We start from the raw sequence: 15,845 nt of genomic DNA, 5'->3' as shown, positions 1-15,845 counted from the left end.
ACTTAATAATTACCCAGCTGTGTGGCTTTGGGCAAGCCACTTAACCCTGGTTGCCTTGCAAAAACCTTAAAACAAACAAAAAAAACTATAATGATAGTTAACATTTTTCATTTTAAATTTCATAAACATTAAGTAGGCATTGATGTAGTTCAGTGCTATTCCAGTAATAAAAATGAATTGAATAAAATTAAAGAATTGAATGATATGCATAATTTTAAGAAATGGGATTCTGACATATTGAATGTGGGAACCCAGGTCCTAGATGTGACTCCAGTTGATGGACTGCTGTTGCCAATACTAATTTCTTCTTTTTAAGGAAAAACTGAAATGCTGCATTTTACCAAATTGTTTTTATGTGACAAGAAAATTTCTTAATGCAAAATGTCTTCCCACAGAATATTGTTAGTTTTTCAATATAACTAGACCCAAGATGTATTTTGATGTTTGTTTAATTCTATTTGACTTCTTCTAGAACTGCATTTAGTAATCTTTGGGCATCAAGATAGTGCATTGGGAAAGAGGTTTCTAGTCATTATTATGATCATCAGTAAATGAAGTTGAGAGGGCATTTTGGGGAAGTCTACCAGGTAGAAATGAAAGGAAAGGAGAAAAGGATTTATGAGTGCCTTTTAATAGCACTGGAAAATGTATACCTTTTTCTGCTTTTGCTCAAAGGCTTGTCAACAGATCATGAACAAATGACATTGTTTCTCTAAGTTCTATAATTTTTAGTATATTCAGGAAAGCATTTGCTGATAGTTTTTCATAGAAACTGTCATGAAAGTAGTCCTTTGTTGGGTTCTTTTTTTTTTTTTTTTTGTTAAACAGAGGGTATCTTTCCACCACCCACAATTTTTTGTCCTAGTTTTAAATGTATTGAGTAATATGAGCTTTATCTTCCTGGTGCATTATTTTGCCGATTTGCTATATTTGTATCTAAGGATCCTTTTTCAATTTGCTTTCACTCTATAAATTATGTAATATTATCTAATCATAGTTTTGTCACTTTTTTGGACAGTTAATAACAGGCTAGATTAAATCTTGCCAGAGAACCTTGAGTTTATCATTTGGAAAAAAAAGGGTTTTCTAGATTTTTAAAACTAATGAATCTTATGCAGATTATTTGCTTAAGGCTGACAAATAGGTTTAAATCATTTCTTATTTGGAAACAATTTTTACTATCCTTTTTCTTCCCATGTATGACTCTACATTCAATTCAACATGTATTTATTAGATATCAAACAACTTTTAAGTCATTTTGTTAGACTCTGGAGACTTCTCCATTATTTCTCATTTCCTGCCCTTAAATTATTTATTCTAGCAGGAAACTGATAATCTAATGATAATACAAATATCTATTGAATATTTTTATTATTTACACTTGGGTATCAAAGCTGGTAGAAGTCTTCGAATGAAATTAAAAGCTTTCTCTTTTGGAAAGAATATTGAACTTCTTCCCCCCCCCCCCCCCCATTGACTATTTGGCTATTCACTTAATGTTACAATGAAGCAGTTATAATACTAACCTTTTGGGGAGTAATATGGCTCATCAAGGCAATTATGGGAAGAATAATTCATTTGTTTCTTTGCTACTTGAAGAGATACCACAGAACAAGTCTCAAGGATGGTTGCTTAGGTTCTTTTTATCATGTACTTTTGAGAGTTTTCTGGAATATGTGTTTAAAGTTTTTCCTTGCCTTTTCAAGTTTAAAACTGAATTTTACAATCTTAATTTATAGAAGCAGATATTGAACCCTTATTTTGTTCATTTCCCTTAAGCTAAGAACCATTACTTAGTAAGAGTTGAGCATAGATTTTTTTTTTGTTCTTGGCCATTTGCATTTTTAAATATCCTATACTGCTATTTTTATGTTCAGTAAATAATCCAACTTTTCTACCTGTAACTTGCAAATTAGTTTATTATATCTTTCATGTAACTTTAAAACTTTCATGCTAGAAGCAATGTAAATTCTGGTAGGCTTTCTTTTTGTGTGTGTGAACAAAATATGAACAGAATTAAAATAGCATTTACCCAGTAAAATACCAGATTGTAGAACAAACACTGTTAAGAACTCATATGAGAACTGATATATTTTTTTTTTTGATGAACCAGAAAGTCCATTTTGGTAGATTCTTTATTTAAGAAAATCCTGTTACATATGTAGTTTTATTCCCAGTGAATTTTTCTACCGTTGATAAATTGTGAGCTGCAAAGACTATGGAAACATCAAGTTTTGTTTGCAATTGAAAATTTGAGATTTATTAGCCTGCAATTACTTTTTTAAAAATTTTTTTAAAAATTTTATTTGAGTTTTATAATTTTTCTCCCAATCTTACCTCCCCCCTGCCACGAAAAGCAATCTGTCAATCTTTATTTTGTTTCCATGTTGTACATTGGTCCAAATTGAGTGGGTTGAGAGAGAAATCATATTGTAGGGTTCTGGTTTTTAATCCATTCTGCTATTTGCTTACATTTTAAGGGAGAGTTCATCCCTTTCACATTCAAAGTTATGATAACTTATTCTTTATTGCCCTCCATGCTATCTTCCCTCTGTTTGCATTTTCCCCCCTTTCCCCTCCCTTTATCCATATTCCCCAGTATTTTGTTTCTGAATATCACCCCCTTCAGTGTGTTTGCCCTCCTATATCACTCCCTCCCCTTTCTTTCCCCTTTCCCTTTTCTCTTCCCTTCCCTTGCTTTTGTTAGTTCCCCTCCCCCCCTTTCTCTGTTCCCCACTCCCCCTTTCCCCTTTTAATACTTGAAAGGTTAGATGTTTTTTAAGTTAACTAAGTGTGTGTAAATTGACTTTAAGCCAAGTCTCATGAGAAGAAGATTCAGGTATTTCTCATCTCCTGCCTTCTTCACCTCTATTACCATAGGTATTTTGTACCTCTTAATGTAATGAGATTTACCCCATTCAGTCCCCTCCCTCCTCCCATCTCCTTCCTGTCCCCCTTTTTAAGGAGGTAGTGTTTTTAAAAATTGTTCTATCTGAGGCATAGAAAATTCTGAGTATCCGTCACTTCTAGCTAAGTACATTCTATCTAATAGAGTTAAAATTCTTGAGAGTTATTAGGGTCTTTCTCCCAAGTGGGGTTAAAGTCAGTTATATCCCATTGGATAGCAGTCTCATGGATAGGTTATGAATGTCCATCACTTCTGGCTAGGAATATTCTCTCTGTTAGAGTTACAATTCTCAAGATTTATGAGAATCTTATTCCCCATGCTGGGATATAGCCAATTTCAACTTGTTGGATAGCAGGTTTTTTTTCTTTTACTTTTATCGCCCCCCCCTTTTTTTTTCCTTCATGTGTCTCCTGATGTCTATTTAGCTCTGGTCTTTTCATCAGGAATTTTTGGAATTCTTCCATTTCGTTAAATGTCCATCTTTTTCCCTGGAAGAGAAGGCTCAGCTTTTTGGGATAGTGGATTCTTGGTTGCATTCCAAGCTCCCTTGCTCTTTGAAATATCTCTTTCTAGGTCCTTTGATCTCTTAATGTTGGTGCAGCCAGGTCCTGTGTAATCCTTACTGTGGCTCCTTGATATTTAAATTGTTTCTTTCTACGTGCTTGCAGGATTATCTCTTTTATCTGATAGTTCTGGAATTTGGCCACAACATTCCTTGGTGTTTTCATTTTAGGATCTTTTTCTGGAGGGGATCAATGTATTCTTTCAATAATTACTTTGCCCTCTGGTTCCATAATATCAGGGCAGTTTTCCATCACTAGATCCTGTAATATTAAGTCCAGGCTTTTTTTCTCTTCAATGTTTTCAGGAAGTCCAATAATTTTCAGCTTGCCCCTTCTTGACCTGTTCTCGAGGTCAGTGGTTTTTGCTGATGAGGTATTTTACATTTTCTTCTATTTTTCCTATTTTGTTTGATTTTGATTTTGTTTTTGATTTTGTTTGACAGGCTCTTGCTGTCTCATGAAATCATTAGTTTCTGCAGACTCCATTCTTTTTTTTAGGGAGGAGTTTTCTTCATTAACCTTTTGCAATTCCTTTTCCAATTGGTAGATTCTACTTTTGAAAGAGCTTTCCATCTGACCAATTGAGGTTTTGAGAGAATTAATTTCTTTTTGCATTTGCCCAATTGAGGATCTGAGAGATTTAGTCTCATTTTGTATTTGTCCAATTGTATTTTCTAAGGATTTGTTTTCTTGTTGCAAGGTATTAATCTTTTCTTGGGTTTCTTTTGCCAAATTTTCCAATTGATTTTTAAACTCCTTCCTTAATTCTTCAAGGGAGTCTTTCTGTACTACTGGAGACCAGATCATATTCTCCTCAAAGGTTTTAGGTCTCTCTGAGTTAGGGTCTTTTCCTTCCAAGAATTTTTCTATGGATCCACCTTTCCACTGACCCTTCTTCATTTTGCTAAGACCTTGAGTTGGGTAGGGGCTGGTTCACAGGGGTTTGGTGGTGGGATTGCTAGAGGCTTTACTCACTGAGTGCAGTTTCTCTGGCTGGCCAGTAGGAGGTGCTGGTTGCTTTCTCTGGCTTGTCTGTGACCTTGATTGAGGCCTTCTCCCTTAGCTTGAAGGGAGGGGTTGGAGCTATTGAATTCTTTTGCCTTCAATCAATGGTGGGCTTTATCCTGGGATGAGGTCATCCTTCTTCCTATTGTCAGCTGGGCTCGTTCTTCTGCTCACACGCCTGTGCCTGAGGCAGAAGTAGTCTGCTATTGTTTGTTTTGGGAAGAGGCCTCAGCTGCAATGGAGGTGTGGACTCAGTGTTCTCAGACCCTAGGAACCCAGGGATGGTATCCATAGCTCTCCTGCACTGGAACTCTCCCCCCAGCCCTGTCAGCAAGCTCCAGAGGGTCAGTGTGCCTCTGCTCCCTAGTTGACTCAAGCCCCCTGGTCTAGCCCCACTGCTGATCCAGCAGATCCATCTCTGGGGCCCTCGGACTCCCTGGCTCCAATTCAGCTGCTAGTCTGGTTGATCTGGGGCTGATCCGCCCTCTGCACTCGACTCACCTGCCTGAACTCACCCAGAGCTGCAGAAGACAAATCCTGATCTAGATGTTCTTTCTCCTGGCTTTTCTTTCTGGGTTTTGTTGGTTGGATTTCTGTTAAGAGGTTTGTTTCATATGATAGATGGGGAAAGATCAGGAAACTTTAGAACTGTGCCTGTCTTCTCTCTGCCATCTTGGCCAGAAGTCTAGCCTGCAATTCCTACTGTCATTTACTTTTATTAGTATTTAAAGTCCATTTCTGTCTACTTCCACAATTACGCTTCTTCCCATACTCTGCCACATAGTAGCTGTGTTGATCTTCTTGTTGCTTCTCATGTAAAGCTGTCTTCTATCTACATGCTTTTGCAATGCTTCTCCACAATCACAGTATCCTCCCTCCTCACATTTGTCACTTAGAATCTCTGGATTTCTTCAAGACTTAGTTGGGTTAGTCACTTTTATGTAAAATCCATTCTTTTTACCCTACCTACCTTGTATCTTTTTTGTCTCCTCCTAGGTAAACTTCTTGGGGGGGTGGAGGAGGGGGGTTGGGGTTCTGATTTGCCTTTAGATGTGCAGCAACTGGCACAGTGCCTGGTACATCATAGGAATAAGTAGGGATTGGATCTCTGATTTCATTTTCCTAGGGAATTCTAGCATCTTCTCTTAGAAGGGCATTGAGAGCATTGAAAGGTTATGTTTCTTGCTCAGGATCCTGTGACTAAGACGTGTGAGAGGTGACACATTTCTTGAATTATGTCTGCTTCTTCTTAGTGTCTTGGCACAAAGGATGAATGTATTGAATGCTTATTGATTAATTTTGATTCTCCAGACTAAGCTTTGAAAGAAACTGAAGGAAGAAGCTAGGTCAGAAACTTTTTCCCCAGGCAGTTAATTTCCCCCTCTGCTCAGGCAGGCCTATATTACTTAGGTAGGGATAGATGAACAAACATGTTTTTTAAGACAAATATATTGAGGATATCATGTGGAGTTTTCCAAGTTTGTAGGAAAAACTTAAATATCTGTAAACCTTGAGCTCATCTTGCATCAAATCTTTGGGAAACCACTAACAATTACCCAGTTTGAATAGTGATAGGATCAAATTGAAAAGTACTTCATGTCCTTGATAATAAGTTTTCTAAGTAGCTGAGAGGTATTTAAACTTTTTTAATGTGATTATTACTACTGAAAGTGTTAGCAAAGCATTGTGAAAGATGGTATTTTTATGCTTCTGTTCTTAGTTTTAAATTAATTTATATGTCTTATAACTTTATGCTGTAATAATGATTTGGGGTTTTCTAACTTGATATAGATTTTCACATTATTCTTTATTCAAATGGTCATAAAACAAAAAGAATAGATATCATTATTGGTTGGGTAACTTCTTGTAAATTTTATTAATAATAAAATGAAGAGATTGGATTAGATGACTTCTAAATTAATATAATAATGATAATATATTGCCCTAAGGTTTTGCAAAGAACTTTCCTTTTTATCTCATTTGATCCTCAACAAGTGGCAAGTAGGTGTTACTATTAGCCCCATTTTTACAACTGAAGAAATAGAGGCAAACAAAACTTAAGTGAATTTCTTAGGGTCATTCAGCTAAGTGTCTTGAAATAGTATTTGAACCCAGGGCTTCCCAACTCCTTATTCAGAACTGTTCTACCTTGCTGATTGTGATCTGTAAGTCCAAGATGAAATAGATCATCTATTCCATCTTATTTTTCAGGGTAAATTTCCATAATTTTATGCTAATTTTAAGAGATACTTAACCATTGTTTTCCTTTTCAGTACTGGTTACTCTCTTAAGGCTCATTGAAACTAAAAAGGGACCTTAAGTGTCATTAATCCATTTATAGCTATATAATAGCTGTATGAGAAAAATGTGAATTTTTTTTTTTTTGCAGTTCCAGAGTAGAACCAGAACCATTGCTTGAAAGTAATAGGGAAGTATACTTAAGCCCAATAAAATCACAGAATTGCAGAATTTGAGATTTGTGAGGGCCTTCAGCAACCCTTTAGTTTAACCTATATATGAAAGGAATGTCTGTTGCATCAAGGCTCACAAGCGACCACTTGAAGATCTTTTTGAAGCTTATTTTGGGTATCAGTCATTCTCTATTTATTAGTAAGTTTTACCTGACATCAAGCTTAAATTTACCTGATGGTAACTTCTTTGTTTTTTGGAGGTTGTTTTTAGTAGTCATGCAAAACATTTTTCCATATTAGTTATGTTGTAAAAGAAAAAACATAGACCACCTCCTCCCCCTCTTCCCCCCAAAACTTCAAGAAAAATAAAGTATAAAATTATTCTTCAATCTGTTCTTCTTCTGGGAATGGATAACATTTTTCATCATAAGTCCTTCAGAATTGTCTTGGGTCACTGCATTACTGAGAATAGCTAAGTCTTTCACAACTGATCATCTTACCATAATACTGTTACTTTGTACATAGTACATTTCATTTTGTGTCAGCTTATATAAGTTTTTGAAGATTTTTTCTGAGAGCATCTTGGTCATCATTTTGTATAGCACAATAGTATTCCATTAAAATCACATGTTCTAGTTTATTCAACCATTCCCCAGTTGATGGTTATTCCCTCAATTTCCCCTTCTTTGCCACCAAAAAAAAAAAGCTGCTATAAATATTTTTGTTCATAAGAGTCCTTTTCCTTTTTTTTTTATCTTTTTTTTTTGGATTTAGATCTAGTGGTGATAGTGCTAGGTCAAAAAGTATGCAAAGTTTTATGGCTCTTTAAGCATAGCAAATGAGAACTTCTACCATTTGCTTTTGATTCTGCCTTCTGGAGCTAAACAGAATGATGAAAAATCCTCTTTCTCCACATCATCCTTTCAGATTCTTGAAGAAAGCTGTCATTTTTCTCTTGAACTTTCTTTTCTCCATACTGAACTATCCTGTTTATTTCCTTCATCTCATCCTCAGATGACACAGACTCGCTATTTCTGTCCTGACTGCCTTTCTCTGAATACTCTAGTTTTTCTCAATTTCCTTTTAAGTTGTCAAATCTAGAGCTAAAACAGTATTACAGACAAGGTGAGAGACTTCAGCTTCCTGTTTCTGGAAGCATTACTTCTTTTACTACAGTCCTACATTTGGTTAACACATCATATTGTTGGCTCATGCTGAAGTTATAAGCACTTGGGTCTTGTTGGAGGTCAGTATGTTTCTTAAGACTCACCCCATTCCAAAATGGAATGCAGTGCCCTTTTCCAGTTAATTTTTAAATCACTATGACTATATTTTGTAGGTATGAAAGCGATCATTGAATATGAACTTAAATTATATAACCTATCATGTCCTTTCATATCTTAAGATCTTTTGATTCTTTATGTACTATCATTATAAATACCACTTCCTTATGTTTATTATAAGTATTACATGAATAAGTTTATCTCATAAAGAAAATTATACCATAAGTGATAAAACATATATATAAATGTTTGCTCTTTTGAAAAATTATGCTTTCTATAGAAATGATGATTTTTATAATTATATTCCAGTGTTCAATCAGATTCCTGATTAAATTTTGTTATTATTTCACCAGAATATCAATCTTAAATGCTAAATTTAGTATGTTAGTTTATGTTAAGTGGTAGCAAGTAAAATAAAGTAGAAATATTTTTCTTTTAAAGGTTTATTCACTGTACTGACGATTCCCCAGACCCTTGTATGGAATATGAGGTAAGGAAAACCTTTCTTTTTCTTAATAAACCAGTGTCTGGTACTTAGTAAATACTGAATAAATGTTTGTTGAATTGAATTTGTTGAAGTGGTTTGACTGGGCCAGACTTAGATATGTAAGAAGTATTCTTTGTTCTTACATGAAAAGTAAAATTTTATGTCTTTGTTTTTTTTTTTTTAAGAAATGAGAATATAGAACTTCACTTAACCATGTGCTCTTTAGACTCTTCTAGAGCTGTCATTAAGGAATATAGTTGTTAGCTTCTGCTTATATCACAGTTGTATAATCCAGCTCACTGTTACATAAAATAGAATGTCAATATTACTGAAACATCTCAGATTTATTAATTCTGCATCTTTCTTCCATGATCATGATGATAGAATTTTCCAGGAATCAACTTAACACATTAAAAATATATAAATACTAATATTTTATAGGTTTCCTTGTATTTTATGGATACTAATTGAACTAATAATTTCAGCTTTTTTTTTTTTTAGGTTTTTTTGCAAGTCAAATGGGGTTAAGTGGCTTGCCCAAGGCCACACAGCTAGGTAATTATTAAGTGTCTGAGACTGGATTTGAACCCAGGTACTCCTGACTCCAGGGCCGGTGCTTTATTTACTGCGCCACCTAGTCACCCCTACTGTGCCACCTAGCTGCCTCCACTGTGCCACCTAGCCGCCCCATAATTTCAGCTTTTTGAACAAAGTTTTAACTGATAAAACTTCATATTAGCATGTCTTCTTATTGGATTAGATAAGTCAGGCCTATAATTTAGAACCATGTCATTATTTAGTGGGCCATTAAGCAACTATTAAATGGTACAGGCTTTTAAATCAGTGTGGCTCTGATGATAAAAATTACTTTGTATTTTTTACTAATTTCCTTTCATCTTCTAGATTTTAATAGGACATTGCATTGCTGAGCTTTTTTTCCCCTCGATCTATATTCACATTTTATTTGGCTTTTTTTATAAATATTTTTTAAAGATTTTATGTATTTTGAGTTTTACAATTTTTCCCCTAATCTTACCCCCCCCCCGCCACAGAAGGCAATTTGCCCATCTTCATATTGTTTCCATGGTATGCATTGATCCAAATTGAATGTGATGAGAAATCATATCCTTAAGGAAGAAACATAAAATATAAGAGATAGCAAGATCACACAGTAAGATACCCATTTTTTTCCTAAATTAAAGATAATAGTCCTTGGTCTTTGTTCAAACTTCACAGTTCTTTCTCTGGATACAGATGATAATCTCCATTGCAGACAGCCCCAAATGCTGACAATTTATTTTCAATGTAATATATAAGATTTTGGTCAGTTTTATTTCTTCCTGGATCAGTCTTTCTCACAGATTACACTGAAGGACTCACACATTTATATGTTGAATACTTTTTTTTGAGAAAAGTGTTGAGTTGTGCTAGATATGACGTTACAAGCATTAAATAACATAGAAAATGAAATAAACTACTTTTTTTTAAGGTTTTTTTTTCTAAGGCAAATGGGGTTAAGTGGCTTGCCCAAGGCCATACAGCTAGGTAATTATTAAGTGTCTGAGCCCAGATTTGAACCCAGGTACTCCTGACTCCAAGGCCGGTGCTTTATCCGCTACGCCACCTAGCCGCCCCAATAAACTACTTTTCAACAAACAAGAAAAGAATTGTTATTGATGCTGAAGTTATATTGCTTTCTTGTTTATAAAATTTAGATCATTGACTTGTCAGTTCTAGAATCTGAATGATTGAAAATAATGGAGAGAAAACCCAAATTAAAAAAAAAAAGCTTGTTAAGATAGCCAAAATAATCGTAAGGGCATTTAAGGATGAAATTAGAAGGACAACAGTGACACCATCAGTCTTTAAACTTTAGCCTAACAGTCTTTGCTTTTGTTGTTAAGACATGTAGAAATGGCACTAATGAGAACAAAGATGGAAAAAGCAGAATGATTAGACCATGTATATGTAATCTGCAGGTGACACAATTATGAGGGATGTGAGAGATAGCTAACTATTCAAGGTAGTTGACAGAAGAGAATCTTTGAAAGGCATGGAAAAACTTTGTACCTTGGTAAAACTGGAAAAAAAGTTGACCAAGTGATCATTAATTACTGATCTTTCTGCTTATTCTAATATGTATAAATGATACAAAATCTTTTTGAGAATCATCTTACCATATGAATTGAGGGCATTCTTGATTGGGGGTTTAGGCTTTTGTAAGCAATATTTAAGAGTAGAATTGCCACCTTACTAATTTCACATCTAACTGAAGAGTGTAGCAAAATACTTATCATTTACTGATTATGAATTATAGTAGAGCAAAATATTGTGTTTTTTCAATAAGGTGTCTCTCATTTATATATTAAATTAATTCAAGATTTTTGAGTGCAGTAAAAAGAATAACATAATTTGACAGCTCTTTGATCATAAATAATAGGTGAAATTTCAAAATAGACAGATGGTATTGTTGTCAAAGCTTTTCATCACTATACCGGTGGAGATGTGGACAGAGTCCACGTTGAAGAAACAATCCCTGGATATGATAAAGTGCTCTAAATGTTTGCAAATCCCTTTCTGCTGATTACATTAATATTAGAAATGTTACAGAGCATCCTGAATTGAAAACATTTAACAGTTTGACTGTTTAAAAACCCAGTGGATGAATATTTATTGTCCAAATTAAAGCATAAATTTCAATGAAAAACTTAAAAGAGCTTGCCCATAAGTTTGCGTTTCTGATGCAGATTGACAAGTTAGGCCTAGAATTCAATAGAACAGAATATATTGCTTTTGGAAAATTGAAAAACTCCCTTAATACTGCTAAACTTCCCATGAAAATCAAGACCTAGTTTGTTTGTTTTTTTGTTTGTTTGTTTTTGTTTTTTAGGTTTTTGCAAGGCAGTGGGGTTAAGTGGCTCACCCAAGGCCACACAGCTAGGTAATTATTAAGTGTGAGGCCGAATTTGAACTCGGGTACTCCTAATACCAGTGCTCTATCCACTGCACCACCTAGTCGTCCCCAAGATCCAGTTTTTAAAAATACCATCATTCTATTGATATTGCTCTATGACAGTAAAACTTGGAATATCAAAATCTCCAAAGAATTAAAGATGATTTATATAGAGAGAAATGAACAGGCAGGTTACAACATATAATCAATGAGGAATTTTGAAGAACAACTGGGGTAAAAGATATTATGTAATTATATGATAGGAAGAGAAGATGGACTAGTCATGTTACAGGAACAAGGGATGATAAGCACAAGGGTGCTTCACTTGTACCTTGGTGTGATTCAGGAGGAAGCCAGGAGGATCTCTAGCATATTTTCTGAATCTTCTGTGATGAACTTATGGGGGGACAGAAAAGAATTGCACAGGATGAGTTCTAGTCTGTATTGTTGCAGAGAACTTCCAAATGCTCCATTTGAGTATATGAGTTGTGATTTTAATTGTCAAAATTTTAAAAGGTAGAGATTGGATTTGTTAGGTAATTATTAAGTGTCTGAGGTCAGCTTTGAACTCAGGTATTCCTGATTCCAGGGCCAGTGCTCTATCCACTATGCCACCTAGCTGCCCCTTGTTTTGTTTTTGAATGAGAAAATGTTTCATCCTTTTGCTACTTTTTAAATGATAAATTTAAGAATAAGGACTTCATTGTCTTGTACTTTCTATAATACCTAGTGTGGTACCCAGTTTTATACTAAGGACTCAGTGAACATTCATTAAATGAAGAATCATAGAATCTGTGTTGAAAAGGTCTTCAGAAGGCCACCCTTACAAATTATACAAATCAGCTTCTGATTGAAGGCTTTTAGTTAGAGGGAAAAACCTATGCCTGACTAGTTTTGAAAAGCTCTTAATTTTTAAGACTAAAGTCTTATTTGAAAATTAAATATGAGTCTTACACTTTCAAGAGCTTCTTCAAATTTTAGCCTTTTGGGCCAAAAAAGAACAAACATTTCTTTTTTTCCATATAACAATCTTCAAAACCCTTTTCCCCAGGTCTTCTCTTCTTAGACATCAGCAAGTGTTTTTAAAATCCATACTGACTTCCATCAGTGATTTTCTAGATGTCATGATGACCCTCTTGCTATTCTGAGTCTCTTCCTTCTGAATGCACTACTGACTTTCAGTGTGAAATCCAAAACTGTAGACAAGTCTCTTAACTATAGTCTAATCAGGGTAGAATACAGTATCCCCTATCATCTCCTTGTGAAGGCATTGCTTTTCTTAATGCATTGGATTATTTTAGGATCAGATTAACTTTTCTGGCTGCATTATCACATTGGTGACTAAGATTGACCCAGACTTCCATTAAAGTTTCAGATCTTTTTCATATGAATTACTCCCTAAGTACTACTTTTCGCATTTTATTCTTATGATGTTTTTATGAGCTCAAGTATGATACTGTTTACATTTATTTCCTTATTAAGTTTAATCTGTTTAGATTAGGTTTACTGTTCTGGCTCATTGTAATCTTTTATCTAAATTTGTAGGGGCTCATCTCCAGGTTAGTCAGAGGCTGGTGAATTTCCAATTATAGCAGCTCCTAAAGACTGAGCTCCATGTCATTGGATATATGCATATACTATTGAAGTCATGATTGAGATATTGAAGTATCATTATCATTATTATTTTTGGTATAAATCTGATAGAAAACAAATAGCCTTTCTGACATTGTGGATTCATAACTTATTGGCATTTTATTTGCTAGCTGCAGTTGATGTTTACCTAACTATGATTTCTACATCCTTTCAAAGGTCTTTATTGATGAAGATTAAGTACATGACTATTGGAATGTCTTCCACAACTTTACTTTTATATAGATTAATGTATTTTAGACAATATTCTGGACACACAAACCACAAGATGAAAAAAAGGATTATTGCTGATGTTGAGAGCAATATTTTATGTCTTTGGGGGCAGCTAGGTGGTGCAGTGGATAGAGCATCGGCCCTGGAGTCAGGAAGGCCCTGAGTTCAAATCTCAGACACTTATTAATTACTTAGCTATGTGACCTTGGGCAAGTCACTTAACCGTACTGCCTAACCCACCCCCCCCAAATTATTTTGTGTCCTCCAAACTCAATTCTAAAGTTCACTTCAGTGTGTTATAACAGCTTACATTTTACATAGCACATTCAGGTTTGTGAAGCATTTCATCTATGTCATCTTATTTAAACCACATAGCAAGTCAGTGAAGTTGGTGCTTAGAGATAATCTTCCCATTTTAGAGATGATTATACTGGGCTTACAGAGGTTAAGTGACTCACTCATGATCATACAATTACTTACCATAAGAGACGAGCTGGAGAATGAGGTTTTTATGTTCTTGTTTGAGTCTTAGGTAAGATTTTTTCTTTTTAAAAATATTAATTTCCATAGATATCTTATGTTTTTATCTCATCTATATTTCCTAATTTATCCCTTCTACTTTGCCTTTCAAGGAGCCATCCTTTACAACAAAGAATAAAAAGAAAAACTTATACAAAATGTCCAGTGTAATTAAAATGTCTGACACTAGTCCTTTTCCCCACCCCCTGTCTAGAAGCTTGGGTAGGGGAGGAGGTATTTCTTCTTTGGGGCTAATCTTGTTCTTTATAATGTTATGAATTCAATTTTAGTTGTTTTATTTTTGTTCTTAACATTTGCAGTGGTGTTGTCATTCTGTATATTGTTTTCCTGGTTCTGCTTACTACATGTTGCTTCAGTTCCTATAAGTCTTCCCACATGTCTCCATATTTATCCTGTTCATAATTTCTTATGGCACAATAATATAGAGGTACCAGCATTAGTTTAGTCATCCTCCATTTAATGATCATTTGCTTTGTTTCCATTTCTATGTGTAGGCAAGCTCCTAGTAATATTTTATTATTGCCCTTCTAATCTTTTTGTATCAAACCATAAAAATTAATTCAGTATTAGCACCAAAACTGCTATGTTTGAGGTGGAGGTGCTGTGAATTGTTTTCATCTGTTTTGAGATGAGAGAGCATGAATTGTTGTGAAAAGAATGTTTTCCATTTGTGATCTATTGAGGGATGATATTTTTTACGTATTTTATATTACATAGTTTCATTCAAAATGATAAATTTAATGATAAATTTGCCATAAGAGTTTCAATAACGTTTTTCCCATTTTACTAAATGATCTGACAAGCAGTGTAATATACTGGAAAGAGATCTGGCCTTGGAGCCAGGAAGACCAGGGTTCAAATCCTGTCTCTGGCACACATTGGTTGACTTTATGACCCAGGACAAATCACTTAATCCCATAGTGTCTCAGCAATTCTTTGTATTAAAAATTAAGAAAAGGTACAAATCTGCATTGGTAGAAGCAGTTTTCTCATCTGGCAGTTAACTATATCAATGAACTCACTAGGTCCCTAGTTCTACAAAAAGACCATAATACTTATCCTATGCATCCTTTATCAAGAACATCACATGATACCTCTAATAATACCATTCTCTGACTCTAAATGTGTTCATGTTAAAGTAAAAAATTATCATTCTTCTGAACTTTCTTTCTTATATGGTCATGATATATTTGTCTTCTCTTGGCAGCTTGTTTTGCGAAAATGGTGTGAATTAATTCCTGGGGCAGAATTCAGGTGTTTTGTCAAGGAAAATAAGCTTATTGGTGAGAACCTTTTTTGATTTTTTTTAATGACTTTAGAAAAAACCCAACATTTTGTGAAATATGTTACAGGTAACCATAGTATTTTGGAGCTCAAGGGGGACTGTCATTATAAATAATTATATAATTTTGAAGCATTCCCTTCTAAAAAAGTTTAAGAGGGAACTTAAATAGGGGCAAAATAGGGAGAAAAGTCCAGTGAGTCAGGAATAAGGCCTGTAGAGGAATGAAATGTAGCTGACCTGGGCACTTTCTTAAAGTATTGGTTCTGAGTGTTACATAAAAATCAGAGAAGGAATATAGGGACATAGTAAACTTAAAGTACAAGAAGGAGCCAAGTGAATTTTTAAGGTGTAGAGGCTGCTGTGGCATGGTTGACAAAATCTGGAGAGTTAGGAATGGTACCTGGAGAGAAATAAAAATAAAGCTTTTGTACACATGGGTCCTTTTCCTCTTTATTTGATTGTAAGATAGACGTAGTTGAATTCTTAAATCAAGTGATATAAACTTTAATAACTTTTAGAACCTAGTTCCAAATTATTTTTTAGGATG

At 34.6% G+C, this 15,845-nt stretch overlaps 1 protein-coding gene across 1 annotated transcript in view; it reads left to right on the top strand.

The window, feature by feature from the left end:
* The window catches only part of CDC123 (cell division cycle 123), a 126,162-nt gene that overhangs the window by 72,892 nt on the left and 37,425 nt on the right, over positions 1-15,845 (top strand). The window contains exons 8-9 of the mRNA XM_074194115.1: positions 8,612-8,660; positions 15,221-15,296. Of these exons, the coding sequence (XP_074050216.1) occupies positions 8,612-8,660; positions 15,221-15,296 (125 nt within the window). The remainder of the gene's footprint in view (positions 1-8,611; positions 8,661-15,220; positions 15,297-15,845) is intronic.

The sequence above is a fragment of the Macrotis lagotis genome, chromosome 7 (genome assembly GCF_037893015.1).
Source record: "Macrotis lagotis isolate mMagLag1 chromosome 7, bilby.v1.9.chrom.fasta, whole genome shotgun sequence".
Taxonomy (NCBI): Eukaryota; Metazoa; Chordata; class Mammalia; order Peramelemorphia; family Peramelidae; genus Macrotis; species Macrotis lagotis.
Note: the sequence above shows the minus strand (reverse complement) of the source record. Positions and strands in the feature narration are given on the sequence as shown.